We start from the raw sequence: 15784 nt of genomic DNA on the forward strand, positions 1-15784 counted from the left end.
AATTTTAAAACTAAAATAATGAGCTACGAAATGAGGCGTTAATATTTGTTGGGTAAATTACATTGACACCTTTGAAGTTTGGTCTAATTACTACCCATCCTCTGAAGTTTTAAAAATTACATTTCTACCCCTGTGATTAATAGTTTCATTTCACAAACTCCCTACTTATATAAAAGGTAATAACTCTTAATAGAAAAACAGATGAAATTACATTAAAAAAAAAAGTAAAAAAAAGGAAAAAAAAGAAAAGAAAGTAAAGCAAAACAAAAAAAGAAAGAATGCATGAGTTTAATATTTTTATTCCGCCTAAATAATTACAATAATAAAAAACTTAATATCACTTTTTAAATGTCAAGAAATAATATATATTAAATCCAAACATCGGGCTAAGTGATATTTACCCGTATTTGTTTAACAAAGTTATTTGTACCTTTCAGTCTTGTAAGATTTCAATTTCAGTTTTCTTGCCACAAAAGCACAACCGACATTGCTTTTAATTTGTGTATGAGTGTGTGTGTGTCTAAGCTTTAGAAGCTACTTTTTAATAATTAAAAATTAACTTTCAGATTTCAACTTTAATTTTGCCACAAAAGCACAACCGACTATCTTTTAATTATTTTTATCTTGGTGCGCCTAGAAGGTACTTTTTAAGAATAGTAATATAGAAATCAGGGGAAAAAAAAATAGTAATAATAATATCAAATTTGTATATAGTACCCTTGTTAAACAAATAATTAAAAATTAATTTTTAAATTAAATAATAACATAAAATTATTTGACAAGTACAGAAAAAATAATTAAGAATTAATTAAATTTTAACTATTTTCATTGGAAGTTTTATTTATTTATTTATGACATTAATTTTATATTCTGAATTTTTAATAAGAATTAAATCTCATAAGCACCATTAAATCCTAGTTTTTGAAATGTTAAACCATTTAGTCATTTCTTCTTCTTTTTTTTGAAGACAAATAGATCCCATTTCAATGTTAAAGACTTTGCAGCCCATGTTTTTATGAGGTACGTGTCTAAAATTAAGGGTAAATACAAGTTTTGTTGGTGTTTAATTTACCAAAATGTCCAACATTGAAATGCATTGTTCCGATGTTGTCCATCTACTGTAGGTGAATGTGGAAGGTTGTTTCTGGGTTGTGGATTGTGATTCCGACGTTGCAGCGATTTTGTTCGCGTAATTCTTGTGATTTTGTTGTTGTTTGGTTTGGTAATGTTGATGTAAATTCGAAATTTCTCATTTGTTTGCCACCGAAAACCCTAGGTAGCTCAAACCCTCATTCGTTGAAATACGTTGGAACGTCATCAAGTTGGGTCTCAATAACGTTTTGTCCATCAATTGGCGTTAAATCTGGAGGTGAGATATTGTCAGCGTCGACGATCGTTGTGTGAACACATGGCGGCAGGTATGTAATGTTTGTCTCTCTAATGTGTGATTGTGATTTCCCGTTGGGGATTGTCGAAATGGAGATGTTAGGTTGTAACCCCTCATTGATTGTTGATAATTAGGTTGATGTTGTGTGCTGTGTTATAAATTGGTGTGTTATTGGAAGGACTTCTATGCTAGGGTTAATGTTTGCATCTATTGTGCCCTTTATTATGATGTAGTTGTGCTGTAATGTGGATTTGTGTCTTTGTTTGAGTGAGCCATTGTTGTGGTTCTGTTGTTTTTGTGATGGTCCACTTGTGTGTTTGCTTACGTGGGTGAGGGACCACAGGTTTTGTTCATGATTGGTAAATGATTTTTGTTGTTTCTGGGTGGGCTGTGGTCCTTTGTTTTTGTAGGGTATATGAATAAGTTAATAGTTGGAGTAGTGTGGTTAAAATTTCAATGTTCATGTTAAGTAGTGAAGTCCTTAAATTCCAGTGAGGTTTGTACTGATGATTTTGTTGTGTCGATATAGTTCTTTGGCTAATGGACGTCGCACACATGTGTTTTTTTTGGGGGGGGAAATGTTAGTTGAATAGTGTTTTGGATTACAAATGTATGACTGTGGTAGTTGCATATGTAGTGCTAAACTGTAGACAACATTGTCGCAGACACGTTGAGGTAAGCGATTAAATGGTGACTGAAGGATTTAGTATTAGAAGTTTATGATAGGATAGTAGTGTTAGTGTGCATACGTAGGATTTTGACTGAAGGATTCTGTTGTGTTTCATTGTTTTTGTTGTTTACTTGTGTTTTCGTTGTGATGATTTGGTGATGTTAATATTGTTGCAGGTAGTGCAAGCCGACAGAGTGCGAGGCACAAGGTGGAATGTAAAACTCTAAAGTCGCGCTCTGCAGTTCAGACCTCGATCCGGTTGGCAACGAGGCAACAAGCAAAGCTGCCATGCAAAAAAATAGTAACAGTTACATAGCCTATAAAGAAAGTCGCCATAGACACATCGAAGCTAATGTATCGGTCAAACATTGCCGGAGTGATAAGAGTTTGATTTTGGTGAGGTTCATATTAAACAATTACAGAAGACCCTGTTTTGGCTCATGATAGACGCGATTCGAATGCATGAATTGGATCCGAACGCATATAAAAAGTGTGATGCAATGGTGTGCCATGTAATTCAGACATACAACCCGAATGATGAAAAATTTTACATCGGGGGGAAAGGGATGCCGCTCCTTAATAGTGACATTGGCTTAATTTTGGTGGTGCAATGTGGAAAGGAAAAGATGGATTTGGTCCATGGTGGGAAGGCTTCATTAGATTTTATTCAAAGACGCTGCCTGAATGTCAGTAGGATTTCATCAAAGGTAATCAGAGACTTACTCATGGTGGCAATGCATAGGAGGACAGAGTGGGATGAAGAAGATGTTGCGAAACTAATGTGTCTGTACATATGTGCGAAGTTATTTTTTGCTAATACAGGTGAGTCCATTGGTTGGGCATTTGTGCGGGCTACCGATAAGTTGGAGACGCTACGCTTGTATGATTGGACTGCAATGATTCGAAATGCTCTGATTTGTTCACTGAATGAGATGCACCACCGCCCAGAATGTGTTACCGGTTGTGTGGTGGCGTTACTGGTATGTTGTTTGATTTAAAGTGTTAGAGAAGACACATAGTGTAACACAACAGCACCGTATATTTGATGTTTTGTTCACCATTAACTGTTTTTAATGTTTGTAGTTTCTCGTTTGTGAGCACACGAGCATTATAGAGCCGGATAGGTGCAATGCGTCACCTCGATTTTACCACTAGAACATTGGGAAACTCATCGGGAAATTGAAAAGTGTGCAATTATCAATGGAGGGTTCCATAAAGGTATGCTTTAGGACTTGTTTGTTGAGTTGTTGTTGCATGTTTGGTTATTCCGTTATCACAATATGGTGCCGTTTTGTTTGTTTTGCGGGTTAATCCTGATAAACTTAGTGGAACTATAATTGAAAGGAATTTTGTTAATGTGATGGCAGATGCACAAGGCGGTGTGGAAGAAAGTGGGAAGGTGTTGGAAATGGAGCCAGTGAGTACATGGGACGGGGGGGCTGTTAATACGACGACTGATGCTGTAAACTTTGTTGTACCGAGTTTTGATTGTTGGAAGCTAGATTCGTCACATGGTGGTGAGGTTGAAATGACATCGGAAATTAAGAAAGAAGGCATTCCCGAATCACATGCGTGTAGTGGTGACAACGAGGCTGGGAAGATGTTGGTAGCTGGGGAAGAATGGCCGGTGTTATCCCCGATCTCCTAGACCTATCATGCACACCACTTGGGCCTAATGCTTGTAAGGAGACCAATCATGCAATGGAACAGTTAATTATAGCTTTGAACAAAGTACATGAGTTGGAGACGGAAGTTCGATCAAAGTCTGCCTATGTGTGTGAGCTAGATGGTAAGGCTGAGTCCATAGAGAGGATGCTAGGTACACAGGCCAGCAATCTATGCAGCGGGTTTGATGATGTGATTGTTGCAAAAGATGCTGGAAACAAGGATAACAACATTAGAAGACCATGTTGACGATCGTGAGGTCCATGAAGTGACCCAATTAGCTGTGAATGAGAATTCCAACTAGCGGACGCTATCAGAAAATTATTCCGGGAAAAGTAATTAGTCCGGCAATGTGCCGAGCTGCGACAATGTGCAACGGTCAGCGATAGTTGGTGTAGAAAATGTCCAAGTTGTGGAAGGTTCGACGGAGTACGTTGATGGTGTGAATTGGGTTGCAAATATGAGTGACGCTTGGGTTGAGTCTACGAGAAATGAGATTGTGGCGATATGTGGCAACGGTGGAAATCTCGGTGTTGGTACGCAGGTAGACACATCATTTTGGATGACGTTGATTCAGAAGGGATGAGAAAGAGCAATGTTAGTAGTCCTGGTCCGAAAATGTCATCATTGGTTAAAAGAGTAAAGAACAAGGCATGGCGTGAGTTCCAGTTAAGCGGCTACGAGTATCCCAAGGTAGTTGGCCGTGTGAAAAAAAATGAATATCGGCAACATGGAGGGAGTTGGTCCTGAAGTAATTTACACCATGGAGGATGTTGAAGTTGGGAATAAAACGTGACAAGGGTTTGGAATGAAAGGAAAGCATGCTGTGTGGAACATGCTTGAACATGACGAAATGAAACTTCTTGAAAGAGTCTATACGTTTGATGGCGATGGGTAATGAATACCTGTTTATATGCATTTTCAGTTAATTATGCATGAGGGACGGTGTGATATTATGAATTGATAATGATGTGTTATTGTTTGCAGGGCTGTAATCTGGGATGGAGGTGAAAGCGGTATACAAGTTCTATTTGCAGATATTCGTGCCCTAGTGCAACGATCCTCAATTAAAGGGAACGTAAGTTTATTATTAATAAAATTTATACTTTGTGATTGAAGAGAAACGATTAGTTATGATTAGGTATGACTGTGATAACGTTGTCTGTAATTGTTGTAGGTGATTGACGTATGCACAACCATGTTAATGGACTTGCAAAAAAAAAAAAATGTTGACAAAACCAAGTATGTAGACACATCTTACATTTTTAACAGCGTATGCTTGGTATGTGTTTTTACGTTATGACCACATACTTATACGTATGGATATCCACCTACCCAGCCTTGTGAAACGCATGGGCTTTTTGAATTGTTGAATGTTTTTCGTTTGGCAATTCGTACAGGATGTAATGAGGAATCCGAGCGCACTGTCGCGAGCGAAGTATTTGAATGTGTAAATCAAAGCAGCAAAAGAACATAGATACACGCATTACCTGGTGTATCATGCCAATCATTGGACTGTAATGGTATACGACATGGTCAACGGGACGTGGAAACATTATAATTCTGTGAAACCAAGGCGCAGAATGCGGGATGAACATTACAACAAAGCGTTGAAACTGGTAAGTATGCGCACATTAAATAACGTGTTAACAAAACATAATGCTTTCTCTCCTCCGCTTGTCACCGGACATGGAAATTAATAATTTTTTTAAACGTACGTTAATTACGTCCATTTGGTTAATATCGTTGCGTGCAATATATGTTTAATATGTATGTATTCAATGATAATCGGACACATCCGGACTCCAAGTGGGATGTCGCCCATAGACGATAGAGTTGCTAAAGTATCAACGAACCTGTTATTCTCTCTTAATAGATGCATGAATATCAATTTTTCAAACTTCGGAATCAGAACATCCATGGTCTGATCGTAAACCTTCATCTTCTCTTCTTTGACTTTGTAGTCTCCGTTTGCTTGAGAAACAACCAAGTTCGAGTCCCCTATGACATCCAACCTTATTGCCCTTAGTTCTAGGGCGGTTTCTAAACCAACAATACACATTTCATATTTTTTTTCGTTGTTGGGCACTTTGCACTGGAGTTTGAAGGCTAAAGGTATATGGGAGTCGTCGGGTGCTATCAGCAATACACCTATCTCATAATCGTAATGATTGGACGCTCCATCAAAGTACATCGGCCAAGTTTTCTTTTCAAGTTGTAGAATGTCTTCATCAAGGAATAAGTATTTCACTGCCTTATCTCCTTCTACCAATTGGTTTATCAGGAACTCCGCTACAGTTCTTCTTTTAATTGACTTACAGGTGACATATTTGAGATCAAATTCGGAGATAAGAAGCAACCAACGAGCCAGCCTACCCATAAGCACTAGTTTCTCAATGAGATATTTGATAGGATCTAATCTCAAAACCAAGATTACATAGTGAGCTAACAAGTAGTGCCTCAACTTCCTGGTAGCCCATACCAAGGCTAGGCAAGTTTTCTCTAAAGGAGTGTATCGAGTCTCGTAACCTAGCATTTTCTTGCTCAAGTAGTAAATGGCTTTCTCCACCTTGTCTTCAGATTCCTGAGCGAGTATGCATCCCATGGTCGTGTCTGTTACTGACAAGTATAGAATCAAAGGCTTCCTCGACTCTGGCTGCAACAACACAGGCGGATTCTGGAGGTACTACTTATTCTATTCAAAGGCAAACTAACATCAATAATCCTATCAAAATTTCTTCCTTCTCTTCAGGAGACCAAATAGTGGTTCACAAGTCAGGGTTAATCTGGAAATAAACCGTCTTACGACTTGCACTTTACCCAGAAAGCCGCGCACCTCCTTTTCGGTCCTTGGTGGTGGCATTTCTAAAATGGCCTCTTTTTAGACCAAATTAAAACCCTTTTTCAAAATACGTTTGGTCGAACAGTTCCAAACATTTCTACAATATCCCGAGGCTCTCTATTTCAAACTTCAAGCGTTGTCTTTTTTTAGTAGACTGGGCGAAGGAAATAGTGGGAAATAGAAATGGTGAAATCCTCTAAAATACTTGTCTCTCCTTTCAAATCATGTTAGTTTTACCTTATTGATCTTATGGTATATTTTTTATCTAGCCGTACAACAATTCATGGCCGGATGAAAAATGTAATCGACTAGATTAATAATAGTATGACCAGCTGAAATGTCAAAATATAGAGCATTTTCGGAAATTTCGGCTTTTTTTGTGACTTTTTCACAAATATCTTAGATATTTTGAACCCAAAAGTCTATATAAGCACGACCCAACTTTTGGTTTGGGGGTTACAAAATTTTCAAAGGAAAAAAGACTTGTTCTTGAGAGCTTCTCACTCTACCTCTTTTCTAACTTTTAATTTTCATATATCAACCACCCAAACTCCATTAAAGCTAAAATTTAAGCTTCTTGCTAAGGATTGTAAGAACCAGAAGCTATATCTAAAGGACCTTGAGGGTGCCAATGAGGAGTTTGATAACAAAAAAGCTCACCTTCTTCAAATAGGTGAAACTTTTGAACTTTTCTCACTTTTCCTCTCTACTTCTTCATCTTTAAGCCCTGAATTTTGTTGTTAGCTTTTTATAATCATGTGATAAGTCCTCATGGATGGGTTGGAAAGTAGAAAGTAGCCACCATCCATTGAGTTGATTGTTTCTTTCCTTTTCCTACATATTGGCACTGTTTTTCTTGCCTTTAGAAGTATAATTCATTGTGGTTATAGATGTGTTAATTAGAACTTTGTGGAAATAGTTGGGAGTTAAAAGTAGCCACCCATCCCCAAGTTTACTTATGTAGTGTAATTTCTTTGCTTTTCATTCACTTTCTCATCATCTTTTTTATCATCCAAACATGTGAGTTCATATGTCTCAATCCATGCTTAATTCCCATGAGTAGTTGTGGTTGTGGCACAGAACTAGTTGGATGAGTCTCAAGATTTGGTGTTAGGAGAGTTGTTAGCTTTCATTGTGATTGATTTTTCCTTGGAAGTAAACTAAGAGGTTTTAGGTCAAAGATATTGAAAACTCTCCCATCAATCTTTTTGTGAAGATGGAAAGGGATGGAAACATTCCATGAATAGGAGAGAAGTTTTCAATAGTCTTTGATGAATCTCTTACTTTAAAGGCAAAGCTTCCACCAAGAAATAATGATCATTAATCTACTCTCTCTGATGAATAACATGAATTTGGATATTAACCTACCCTTATTCACAAAGAGATGATTGTAAGTTCTCATTTATTTCTAGGGCTTGAATTTCTTTCAACCTCTAATTCATGTCATTTGATTGATTGTTGTCAATATCATATTGTATGTAGTTTGCTTGTATTGCTAATTGTGAGTTAAGGTTTTATCTATAAAAAAGAGAGTTTGAGAGGATGAGCACCTCCTGGAAGGTGTGTTTTGGTTCTACATTATTGTTTTGCACAAAACAGCGTTCATCTCGGAGGTTTGGACTGGCCGAACCTATTTTCATTCAGCCGGATGACTTTTTGTACGGCTCAGTAAACCTTGTCCCAAGGTAAAGTGGAGCAAAATAGGGCAGCTTCTGAGAAATGTTCTCCTGTCAATTTGTGGTTGCTGTTTGTAATTTGCTTTTATTTTAGGGTAAACTAAAAATACACTCCTTGAGATTTGCTTAAAATACGAATTGCCCCCTGTGGTTTTGAAAATTACATTCCACCCTCTGAGGTTTTTAATTTCATAACAAATCGCCTCTTTTATTAATAAATCATCAAGTCAATTAACAGTTTTTAATGATGTTAAAAATATGTTTCAATTAATAATTTAGGTAATTTTATTATTATATAGGATAGCAATTATGAATTTCATTTTTTTAGTTAATTTTGTTAAATAACAAATTCTAATAATGAAGTATTTGTAATTTTTCAAACCATTGGGGACAATTTGTATTTTAAGCAAACTTCAGAGGGTGTATTTGTAATTTACCCTTTATTTTAATATGATTTGTTAGATTCAACTCAATTTGACTGAATCAATTCATTTGTTTTAATAATTTCCAACACCACGTCTTTTATTTATTCATTTATTGTAATAATCTCTAACCCCACGTCTTTTATTCATTTATTTGTTGTAACAATCTCCAATCTCACGTCTTATTTATTTGATTGTTGTAATAACTTTCAATCCTATGTCCTTTATCCCTTTCACTTACATGTTTTCCATATATGTTGTAAACCATCACATTTTATTTATCATATTCATGATTTGCATCCATTTTTCATGCATATGGATTCAGTTCATATGGGATTTATCGTTTCCAAAGTGATTATATGTGTTATCTCATGCCTTAAATGATATACATGCCATATGTTAGTAGTCGAATCCTTAGTTGTATGTTGTGGGTGTATTGTATTAGCTATTTATATATAGGATCATGCATATATTTTTGACATATTCTTTGGCTTGCCTCCAAGGAGTACTAGGTGAGCATTATTTCGGTTTTAGCATCCCACATGTACATGTTATTTATTAAATTCTACATTATACCATATGGCTATGTGCTTAAGTGGAATATTTGTTTGGATGATAGTGCATGGAGGTTGTGTTGTTTGTGTTAGAATGCGGTTGATCCTTATGCTTTTAAAACCCCTTTTTGGGGAGCAGAGCAAAAAAGATTTTTCCAAAATGCATGAAATCATAGCATAACCAAAACCAGTGATACAATCTGTATTTATTTGCCTCAGATAGTAATATTAACAATATTAAAACCAAAATATAAACATATAGAGACTATAAAAATCATATCATGATTTAGTAGAGGCTGATCTTTTGATTGGGTGAGTGGAGATGCTCAATCCATGACCTTCCTCTCTCATACCTAAGTTCCGAAGCCGAGAAACTTTGGTTATGACGGACAGTGACCTTTGGCATGAGTCACCCGTTTCCTAGGTGGCGACTCTGAGATCTAGTGACGTAGTCCATTTTCGAGTAAATATTTTGCAATAAAATAGATTTTCTGCATAAATTGCTGGATCTGGACTCTCATTTATGTTTTGCATTGCACTTGTGAAACCAGATCAGGAGATCGGGAGTCTGAACTATTGGGCGTGCTTGGTAACCCCGAAAGACATCCCATACCCACCTCTTTCTCTCCTAGCTTTGTTTTGGGCTTTCCTTTTTTGTTGTTGATCTAATTGCAATTCAAAGACCCAGAAAATGAGTTTGTGGAGAGACAGGCAGAGAGAGAAAGTAAAAGTGTTTTCTATTTGTACAAATATTTTGTGTTCTCCTTCTTTCTCTTTCAACAGATAAAATAATAAGATAAAATAAAAATTTAAATAGATTCTGTCTCTTTCAATAGATAAAATAACATATAGAAAAAAATAATTTTGGTTAATTTCAACAAATAACAAATAGATATTCCAACAGATAGATACAAATTTAACAGATAAAAAAATATTTGAACATTTGAATAGACAGTTTAAAAGATTAAACAAATAGTTAAAAAAATTATAGATTAAGGGGTAAAATAAAAAATAAAATATCCTTTAAAATAATAAATGGACTTTTCACTAAATTATTTTATAAAAGGTAGATCTCTTACCAATAAAAAAATATTGACTGAATTTAGTGCCTTAAACAATTGTCAGATTAGATTTTTCAACAAATTTCTCTTTTGTTAATTAAATTCCTACATTTACTTTAGCTTTAACGACAACTTTTAAGATTAAATTAAAACATTTTTTTTTTTTTTACCTATTAAGGATTAAAATAACAACATTTGAACATTGAGAGTAGTTGTTCATGATGTGCTATGCCTCTGTTTGGCAAGTTGGTTCTTGGGCTTTTTTGGCTATTTTAGCCACAAAAGACAAAATAGGCTATTTTAGCCATAACAAACAAAACATCACATCCAATCCATAATCATTACATTCTTCTCTCACAAAAAAACTCAAAAAAGCCAAAAAGCCAAAAAGCCCTTCCCAAACCAAGCTTTTAAGCCCAGGCTAAAATAGCCAAAAAAGTCAAAAAGCCAAAAAGCTAACCCACTTCCCAAACGAAGGCTATATAAGTGCAATTTTTTACTTTTTAGTTAAAAAAGTAGAGAATAAAAGATGTATATTTGGAATAATTTTTTAATTTTTTACAAAAAGATATATAATAAAATATTATAGTAAAATTAAAATGATCATTTTACCTTTTTGACTTTTTGGATAGTATTATTTTGCCCTGGTAGCTTCCCACACAAGCTACCTTTAAATAGTATAAATTTTTTAACTTTTTTAATAATTTTTTGACTTTTTAAGTAGGTGTTTGGCATATACTAAAAAAATATATTTTTTTTTACATACATATACTTGTTTGGATCACATCAATCAATATCTACCAACATTTATTCTCCACTTTTCTAACAACTTTCTCTACTTTTCTACACATTTTTTTTATTTATAAAAAGTAAAAAATACACTTATTTAAAATATCCCAAATCATCCCATATATAACTCCTATTATTTGAGGATTAACACTTCATTCGAATCGTGAGATGGGAAAAAAAATTAATAATTGTAGTTTACCATTTTCTTCTTTTGATGGACAATGACTAAAAAAAGATACCTGTCTTTTTATTTTATTTGTTTTGTATTTAGAGGGATAATAATCTTGATATTATAATTTCTTTTTGTAAAAATAATTTAGTTTGTCATCAAATCTCACCATTGTTTTATAAGAAACAAAACTTAGATTTTGTGTGATTGTCTTTTTCGCTAGTATTTCTTACCATTACTCGGCTCATCAATTATTTAAACAAAAATTGCCATTATCTCATTTTTTTTCCCCTCACAAAACACTCCGTCCAAATAGAGCGTAAAATGGTAATTAAACCCTACATAAACCCTACATAAGAGCATTTTCGATACTTCATCTTCTTTTTTATTAAATTTAAATTTGATAAAAAAATATTAAAAATTATTTCTAATCCTTTCATCGAATATTCATCAAGTTGAGCGAGAGAATTTTTTTTTTAATTTATTTATCAAATTGAGAACTCATCAAATCTTTTATCAAATTTTTGTTTGATGAAAAAATAAAATGATGGAGCATTAGACTTGATCTTTTTTAATCAAATTTGATGAAAAGAGAAATTTAAGATAAAATTGAAATTTTAAAAAAGATTTTGATAAAAATTTGATGAATGGATTGGAGTAAGAGCATCTTCAATCCTTTATCAAATTTTTCGTCAAATTTAAGTAAAAATTTGATGTGATATAATGCAGTTCAATGGTTATTTTAAAATTTTCATCAAATCTTATTACAAGTCCGGTTGTCTCGGCTGACATCCAACCATGAGTAAAATTTAATATTCAGATAAAGAAAATTCTAAAAAGATGTTCGGGAGAATGTTCAGCCTAACAACCTATAAAATTTGATGAAAGGTTATGATGAAAAATTTAACTATTCCTTCATTTGATATTGATTTAATCAAAATTTAGAGTACCATTTCAATAATTTTTTTATTAAATTTAAATTTGATAAAAGGATTAAAAATGGTCTAATTCCTATCAAATTAAATTTTTTAGTTAAATTTGAAATCCAATTTGATGAAAAATTTAACAAGGGTTGAGATTTTGATAAGAGAATTTCGGAGAGAGAGGGAAGAGAGAGAGAGAGAGAGAGATGGCAACAACGGTGAGCGGAGGAGGGGCTGAGGTACCGAAGATAGTTTGGAACGAGAGGCAGCAGAGGTTTGAAACGGAGGACAAGAAAGCTTACATACAGTACCAGCTCAGAGATGGCGGCAAAGTCATGGACATACTTCATACTTTCGTTCCTTCCTCCAAGAGAGGCCTCGGTTTGGCCTCTCATCTCTGCGTCTCTGCCTTCACTCACGCCCACTCTCATTCCATGTCCGTCCTCCCCACCTGCACTTACGTCTCCGTAAGAACTCTCTCTCTCTCTCTCTCTCTCTCTCTCTATACGCACATACCTATATATATTATATGAAGTTTTCTTTCTGGGTTTTACTCAATTGTTCACAAAATTTCTGGGTTTCCTTTGTGGGTTTTGCTGATTTCCTCACTGCATTTATGGGTTTCTCGTCTCTCTCTCTCTCTCTCTCTCTCTCTCTATATATATATATATATATATACACACACATGTATATTATATGAAGTTTGCTTTGAGGGTTCTACTCAATTGTTCACTGCAATTCTGGGTTTTCTTACTGGGTTGTGCTAATTTGCTCACTGCAATTATGGGGGTTTTTTTTTCCCCCATGATTCAATTTCTTGATTCTCTTTTCTCTGGGGGAATTATGTTATTTAGATTTTGGTTCTTTTGAACTCCATGAATTCGACATGTTTGTGTTTGTGTTTTGTTTGTGTTTGTGGTTGTCATAACCTGTATAAGAAAAAGATAGTTCAATTGTCATTAGAGTGATATTTGTGTTGGCTTTGCAAGTTAATCCTAGGTCAATGAATTGATGAATTGGTGAAAACATTAGCTAATAATTTACAGAATCAGTTCATTAACAAATAATAATTTCAGTGCATTAGGAAATAAAATACAGGCTTTGAAGCTAAATTCAGTGGAAAAGGAAGGAAGTCTACTTATCAATTTTAGCCTAAAACTACCTTACATTGAGCAATACTGAACATTTTGAGTTTTGATTTAAATACATTCACTTTCAAGATCAAAATTGGAGACACTGTACTTTTGAGAATTTGTATCATATCATTCCCAATACAAGGAAAAGAAGAAGGGTTTCATCTGATCTCAATTTCTTTAAACTCCAGTCCATTGAATTGAATCCTTACAAGGAAAATATTGCATTACCACTTGCCCTAAATGCTTAAGCTGTTAAGAATAGAGCTACCAATGTGTACCATAGCACTCTCAGGTATATTTGAGCTGTTGTATCTTTTTTTAATGTTCACTTTGGAGCTCAGGCTAGGAATTCAAAATAGGGACATATGGAGGTTTGACTATCAAGACTATTCTTGGCCGCAAAAGACCACTTATAAAGACCAATTCCAAAAGCTTTAAAATAGTCTTAACATAACCAAACATGAGTAAAAGTAATCAACACCATACTAAAACCAACATAAATTAGGAAAACACTCCATATGGACACTTTGGACTAAAAAGACTCTTCTCAAGTCCAACAAGACACGCTAACATAGAAAATCTTAGCAAAATAGGATACAGACATGGCAACATCATAATGTGTGTGGTAAACATATTATACAAGAAAATGTAAATTTCACAATCTTACATTGGCAATTTTATGGCAGGGGAAATGTGTTGGGATTTATACCACATTCTACCATCACAAACGGAAACACACCCACGCACTCTCCAAAGAGAAAAATAATTACACAGATTTATGTGGTTCAGTCCAAACACCTACATTCATGGGATAGAGAGCTTCCACTACATGAATACAATAGAGAATACATGTGAGATGTCCAAAACACTCAAAACCCACACCTCGAACGCTATGCTTAAGGGTAGTTTGTGTCCTTGCTCACCTCGTACCCATACATTATTTTTTCTCACCCCTTACATTGTTACTTTTTTCTCTCACCACTCTCTTAATCTTTCTCAAGAAAACCCAATAGTCCACATGACTATTTATAATAGCCTACCCATGAGAATCTTAGTTTCATACAATTAGGTAATCAAATCATACACATATTAGTTTCCCAATAGATTCCGGACTCCACTATCCTAACCCAAATACATGTTTAAACAAGCCTAATAATTGTATGGGACCCATATTTATCACATGGGTAGACTAATCCTAACAAAATGAAGCCTAACAAATATCATGTACACAAAGCATGCTTCTATTTCTATTACTTTCTTACTGTATTTTGTTTAGCTTTGAAATCATGCTTTTTCCTTGCATTAGAAGCGTCCTTTGCATACTTTACTTTGTGTTGGTCTTGTGTATGATGCATTTTTTATTAGTGTTGTAAGAACAAGTTGGTGAGTGACTTGCATTTCTAAGAATCGTGGATAGGTTTCCTATTAAGGGATTCACTAGATCAGTCATTTGCCAGAAAATGACCGAGAAGTGCTAGCAAAATGGTGAAGTTATAAAACCTTTTTTCCAGATTGGGACATGTCCAAGGAACATTGTGCACATTTTTAGTAGTATTCATGAGGTGTCAGTTTCCAATGTGTTTAGCTCAGATATGACCCCTTACAAGTGTTTGTGCTACTTGGATCATCATCAATTTTATTGCGTAGAAGTATATATATATATATATATATTGCGAGTGCATTTTAACCTTATTGTGAATTGTGGGTCATCTTACTCATGGTTGGAAATGCCTCGATCCATTCCAACTGTGTGATAATGTGAGCATGCAGCTACTGTACCAGGTATTTGCACTCCTGTTCCACATCTAAACCATGCCCGTTTACTAACTTCTTGTTTTAGTGACTTTTTGAAATTTTATTACAGTTAGTGTGTGGAATGATTTTTTTAGCTGAATAGTAGTTTGGAAGGGAAAAATATGATTGATTAATGTGTATGATGTGATATTTTACCTTTAACAATTTGGTTTTTTTCTGGTTGACTTTTTGTCTTTGAGGTACACAAGTTTTGTGACAAGATAGTTCATTCTTACAATGGTTACACAAGTTTTGTGACAAGATAGTTCATTCTTACAATGGTTGATGATATCTTCTTCACTGGTTGGCAGGACACTTTTCTTCCTCGAAACCCATCGTGGAAATCTGTTTTGCACTCGGATGATCTCAAATCTAATATATGAAGCTTTCAGCATTGTGCATGTGTTATCCTGTTAGCATGCTTTTAAGGAAATAAACTATAATACCTAATGAAGATTCTTCTCTTTCTTTTATGACATGCTTGTAATCTTAACTGGTGGTTCTTCTCTTTACCTCTGTGCTTGTTACAGAGTCATCTCTGCTGAGATACTGCAATCGAAAAACTAGAATTATGTTTCTGATTTGCTTGCAAATAATCGTCAGGAGTTGTTGAACCTTCACATTGTTTGCATAATTTTATTTTTTGTTTTTCATGTTTTGCAAATTTCTGAATTCAGAGCGTGATACTGTCATCCA

At 34.7% G+C, this 15784-nt stretch overlaps 1 protein-coding gene across 1 annotated transcript; it reads left to right on the forward strand.

The window, feature by feature from the left end:
• The first annotated feature begins 12290 nt into the window (after window positions 1–12290).
• On the forward strand, window positions 12291–15708 carry LOC114293041 (acetyltransferase At1g77540). Its single transcript, XM_028237061.2, has 2 exons — window positions 12291–12625; window positions 15400–15708. Exons 1-2 carry the CDS (start codon window positions 12365–12367, stop codon window positions 15469–15471), a joined length of 333 nt encoding a protein of 110 aa, XP_028092862.1. The 5' UTR covers window positions 12291–12364; the 3' UTR covers window positions 15472–15708.
• Window positions 15709–15784: the final 76 nt, after the last annotated feature.

This window comes from Camellia sinensis, chromosome 3 (assembly GCF_055761805.1).
Source record: "Camellia sinensis isolate YWXY chromosome 3, ASM5576180v1, whole genome shotgun sequence".
Lineage (NCBI taxonomy): Eukaryota > Viridiplantae > Streptophyta > Magnoliopsida > Ericales > Theaceae > Camellia > Camellia sinensis.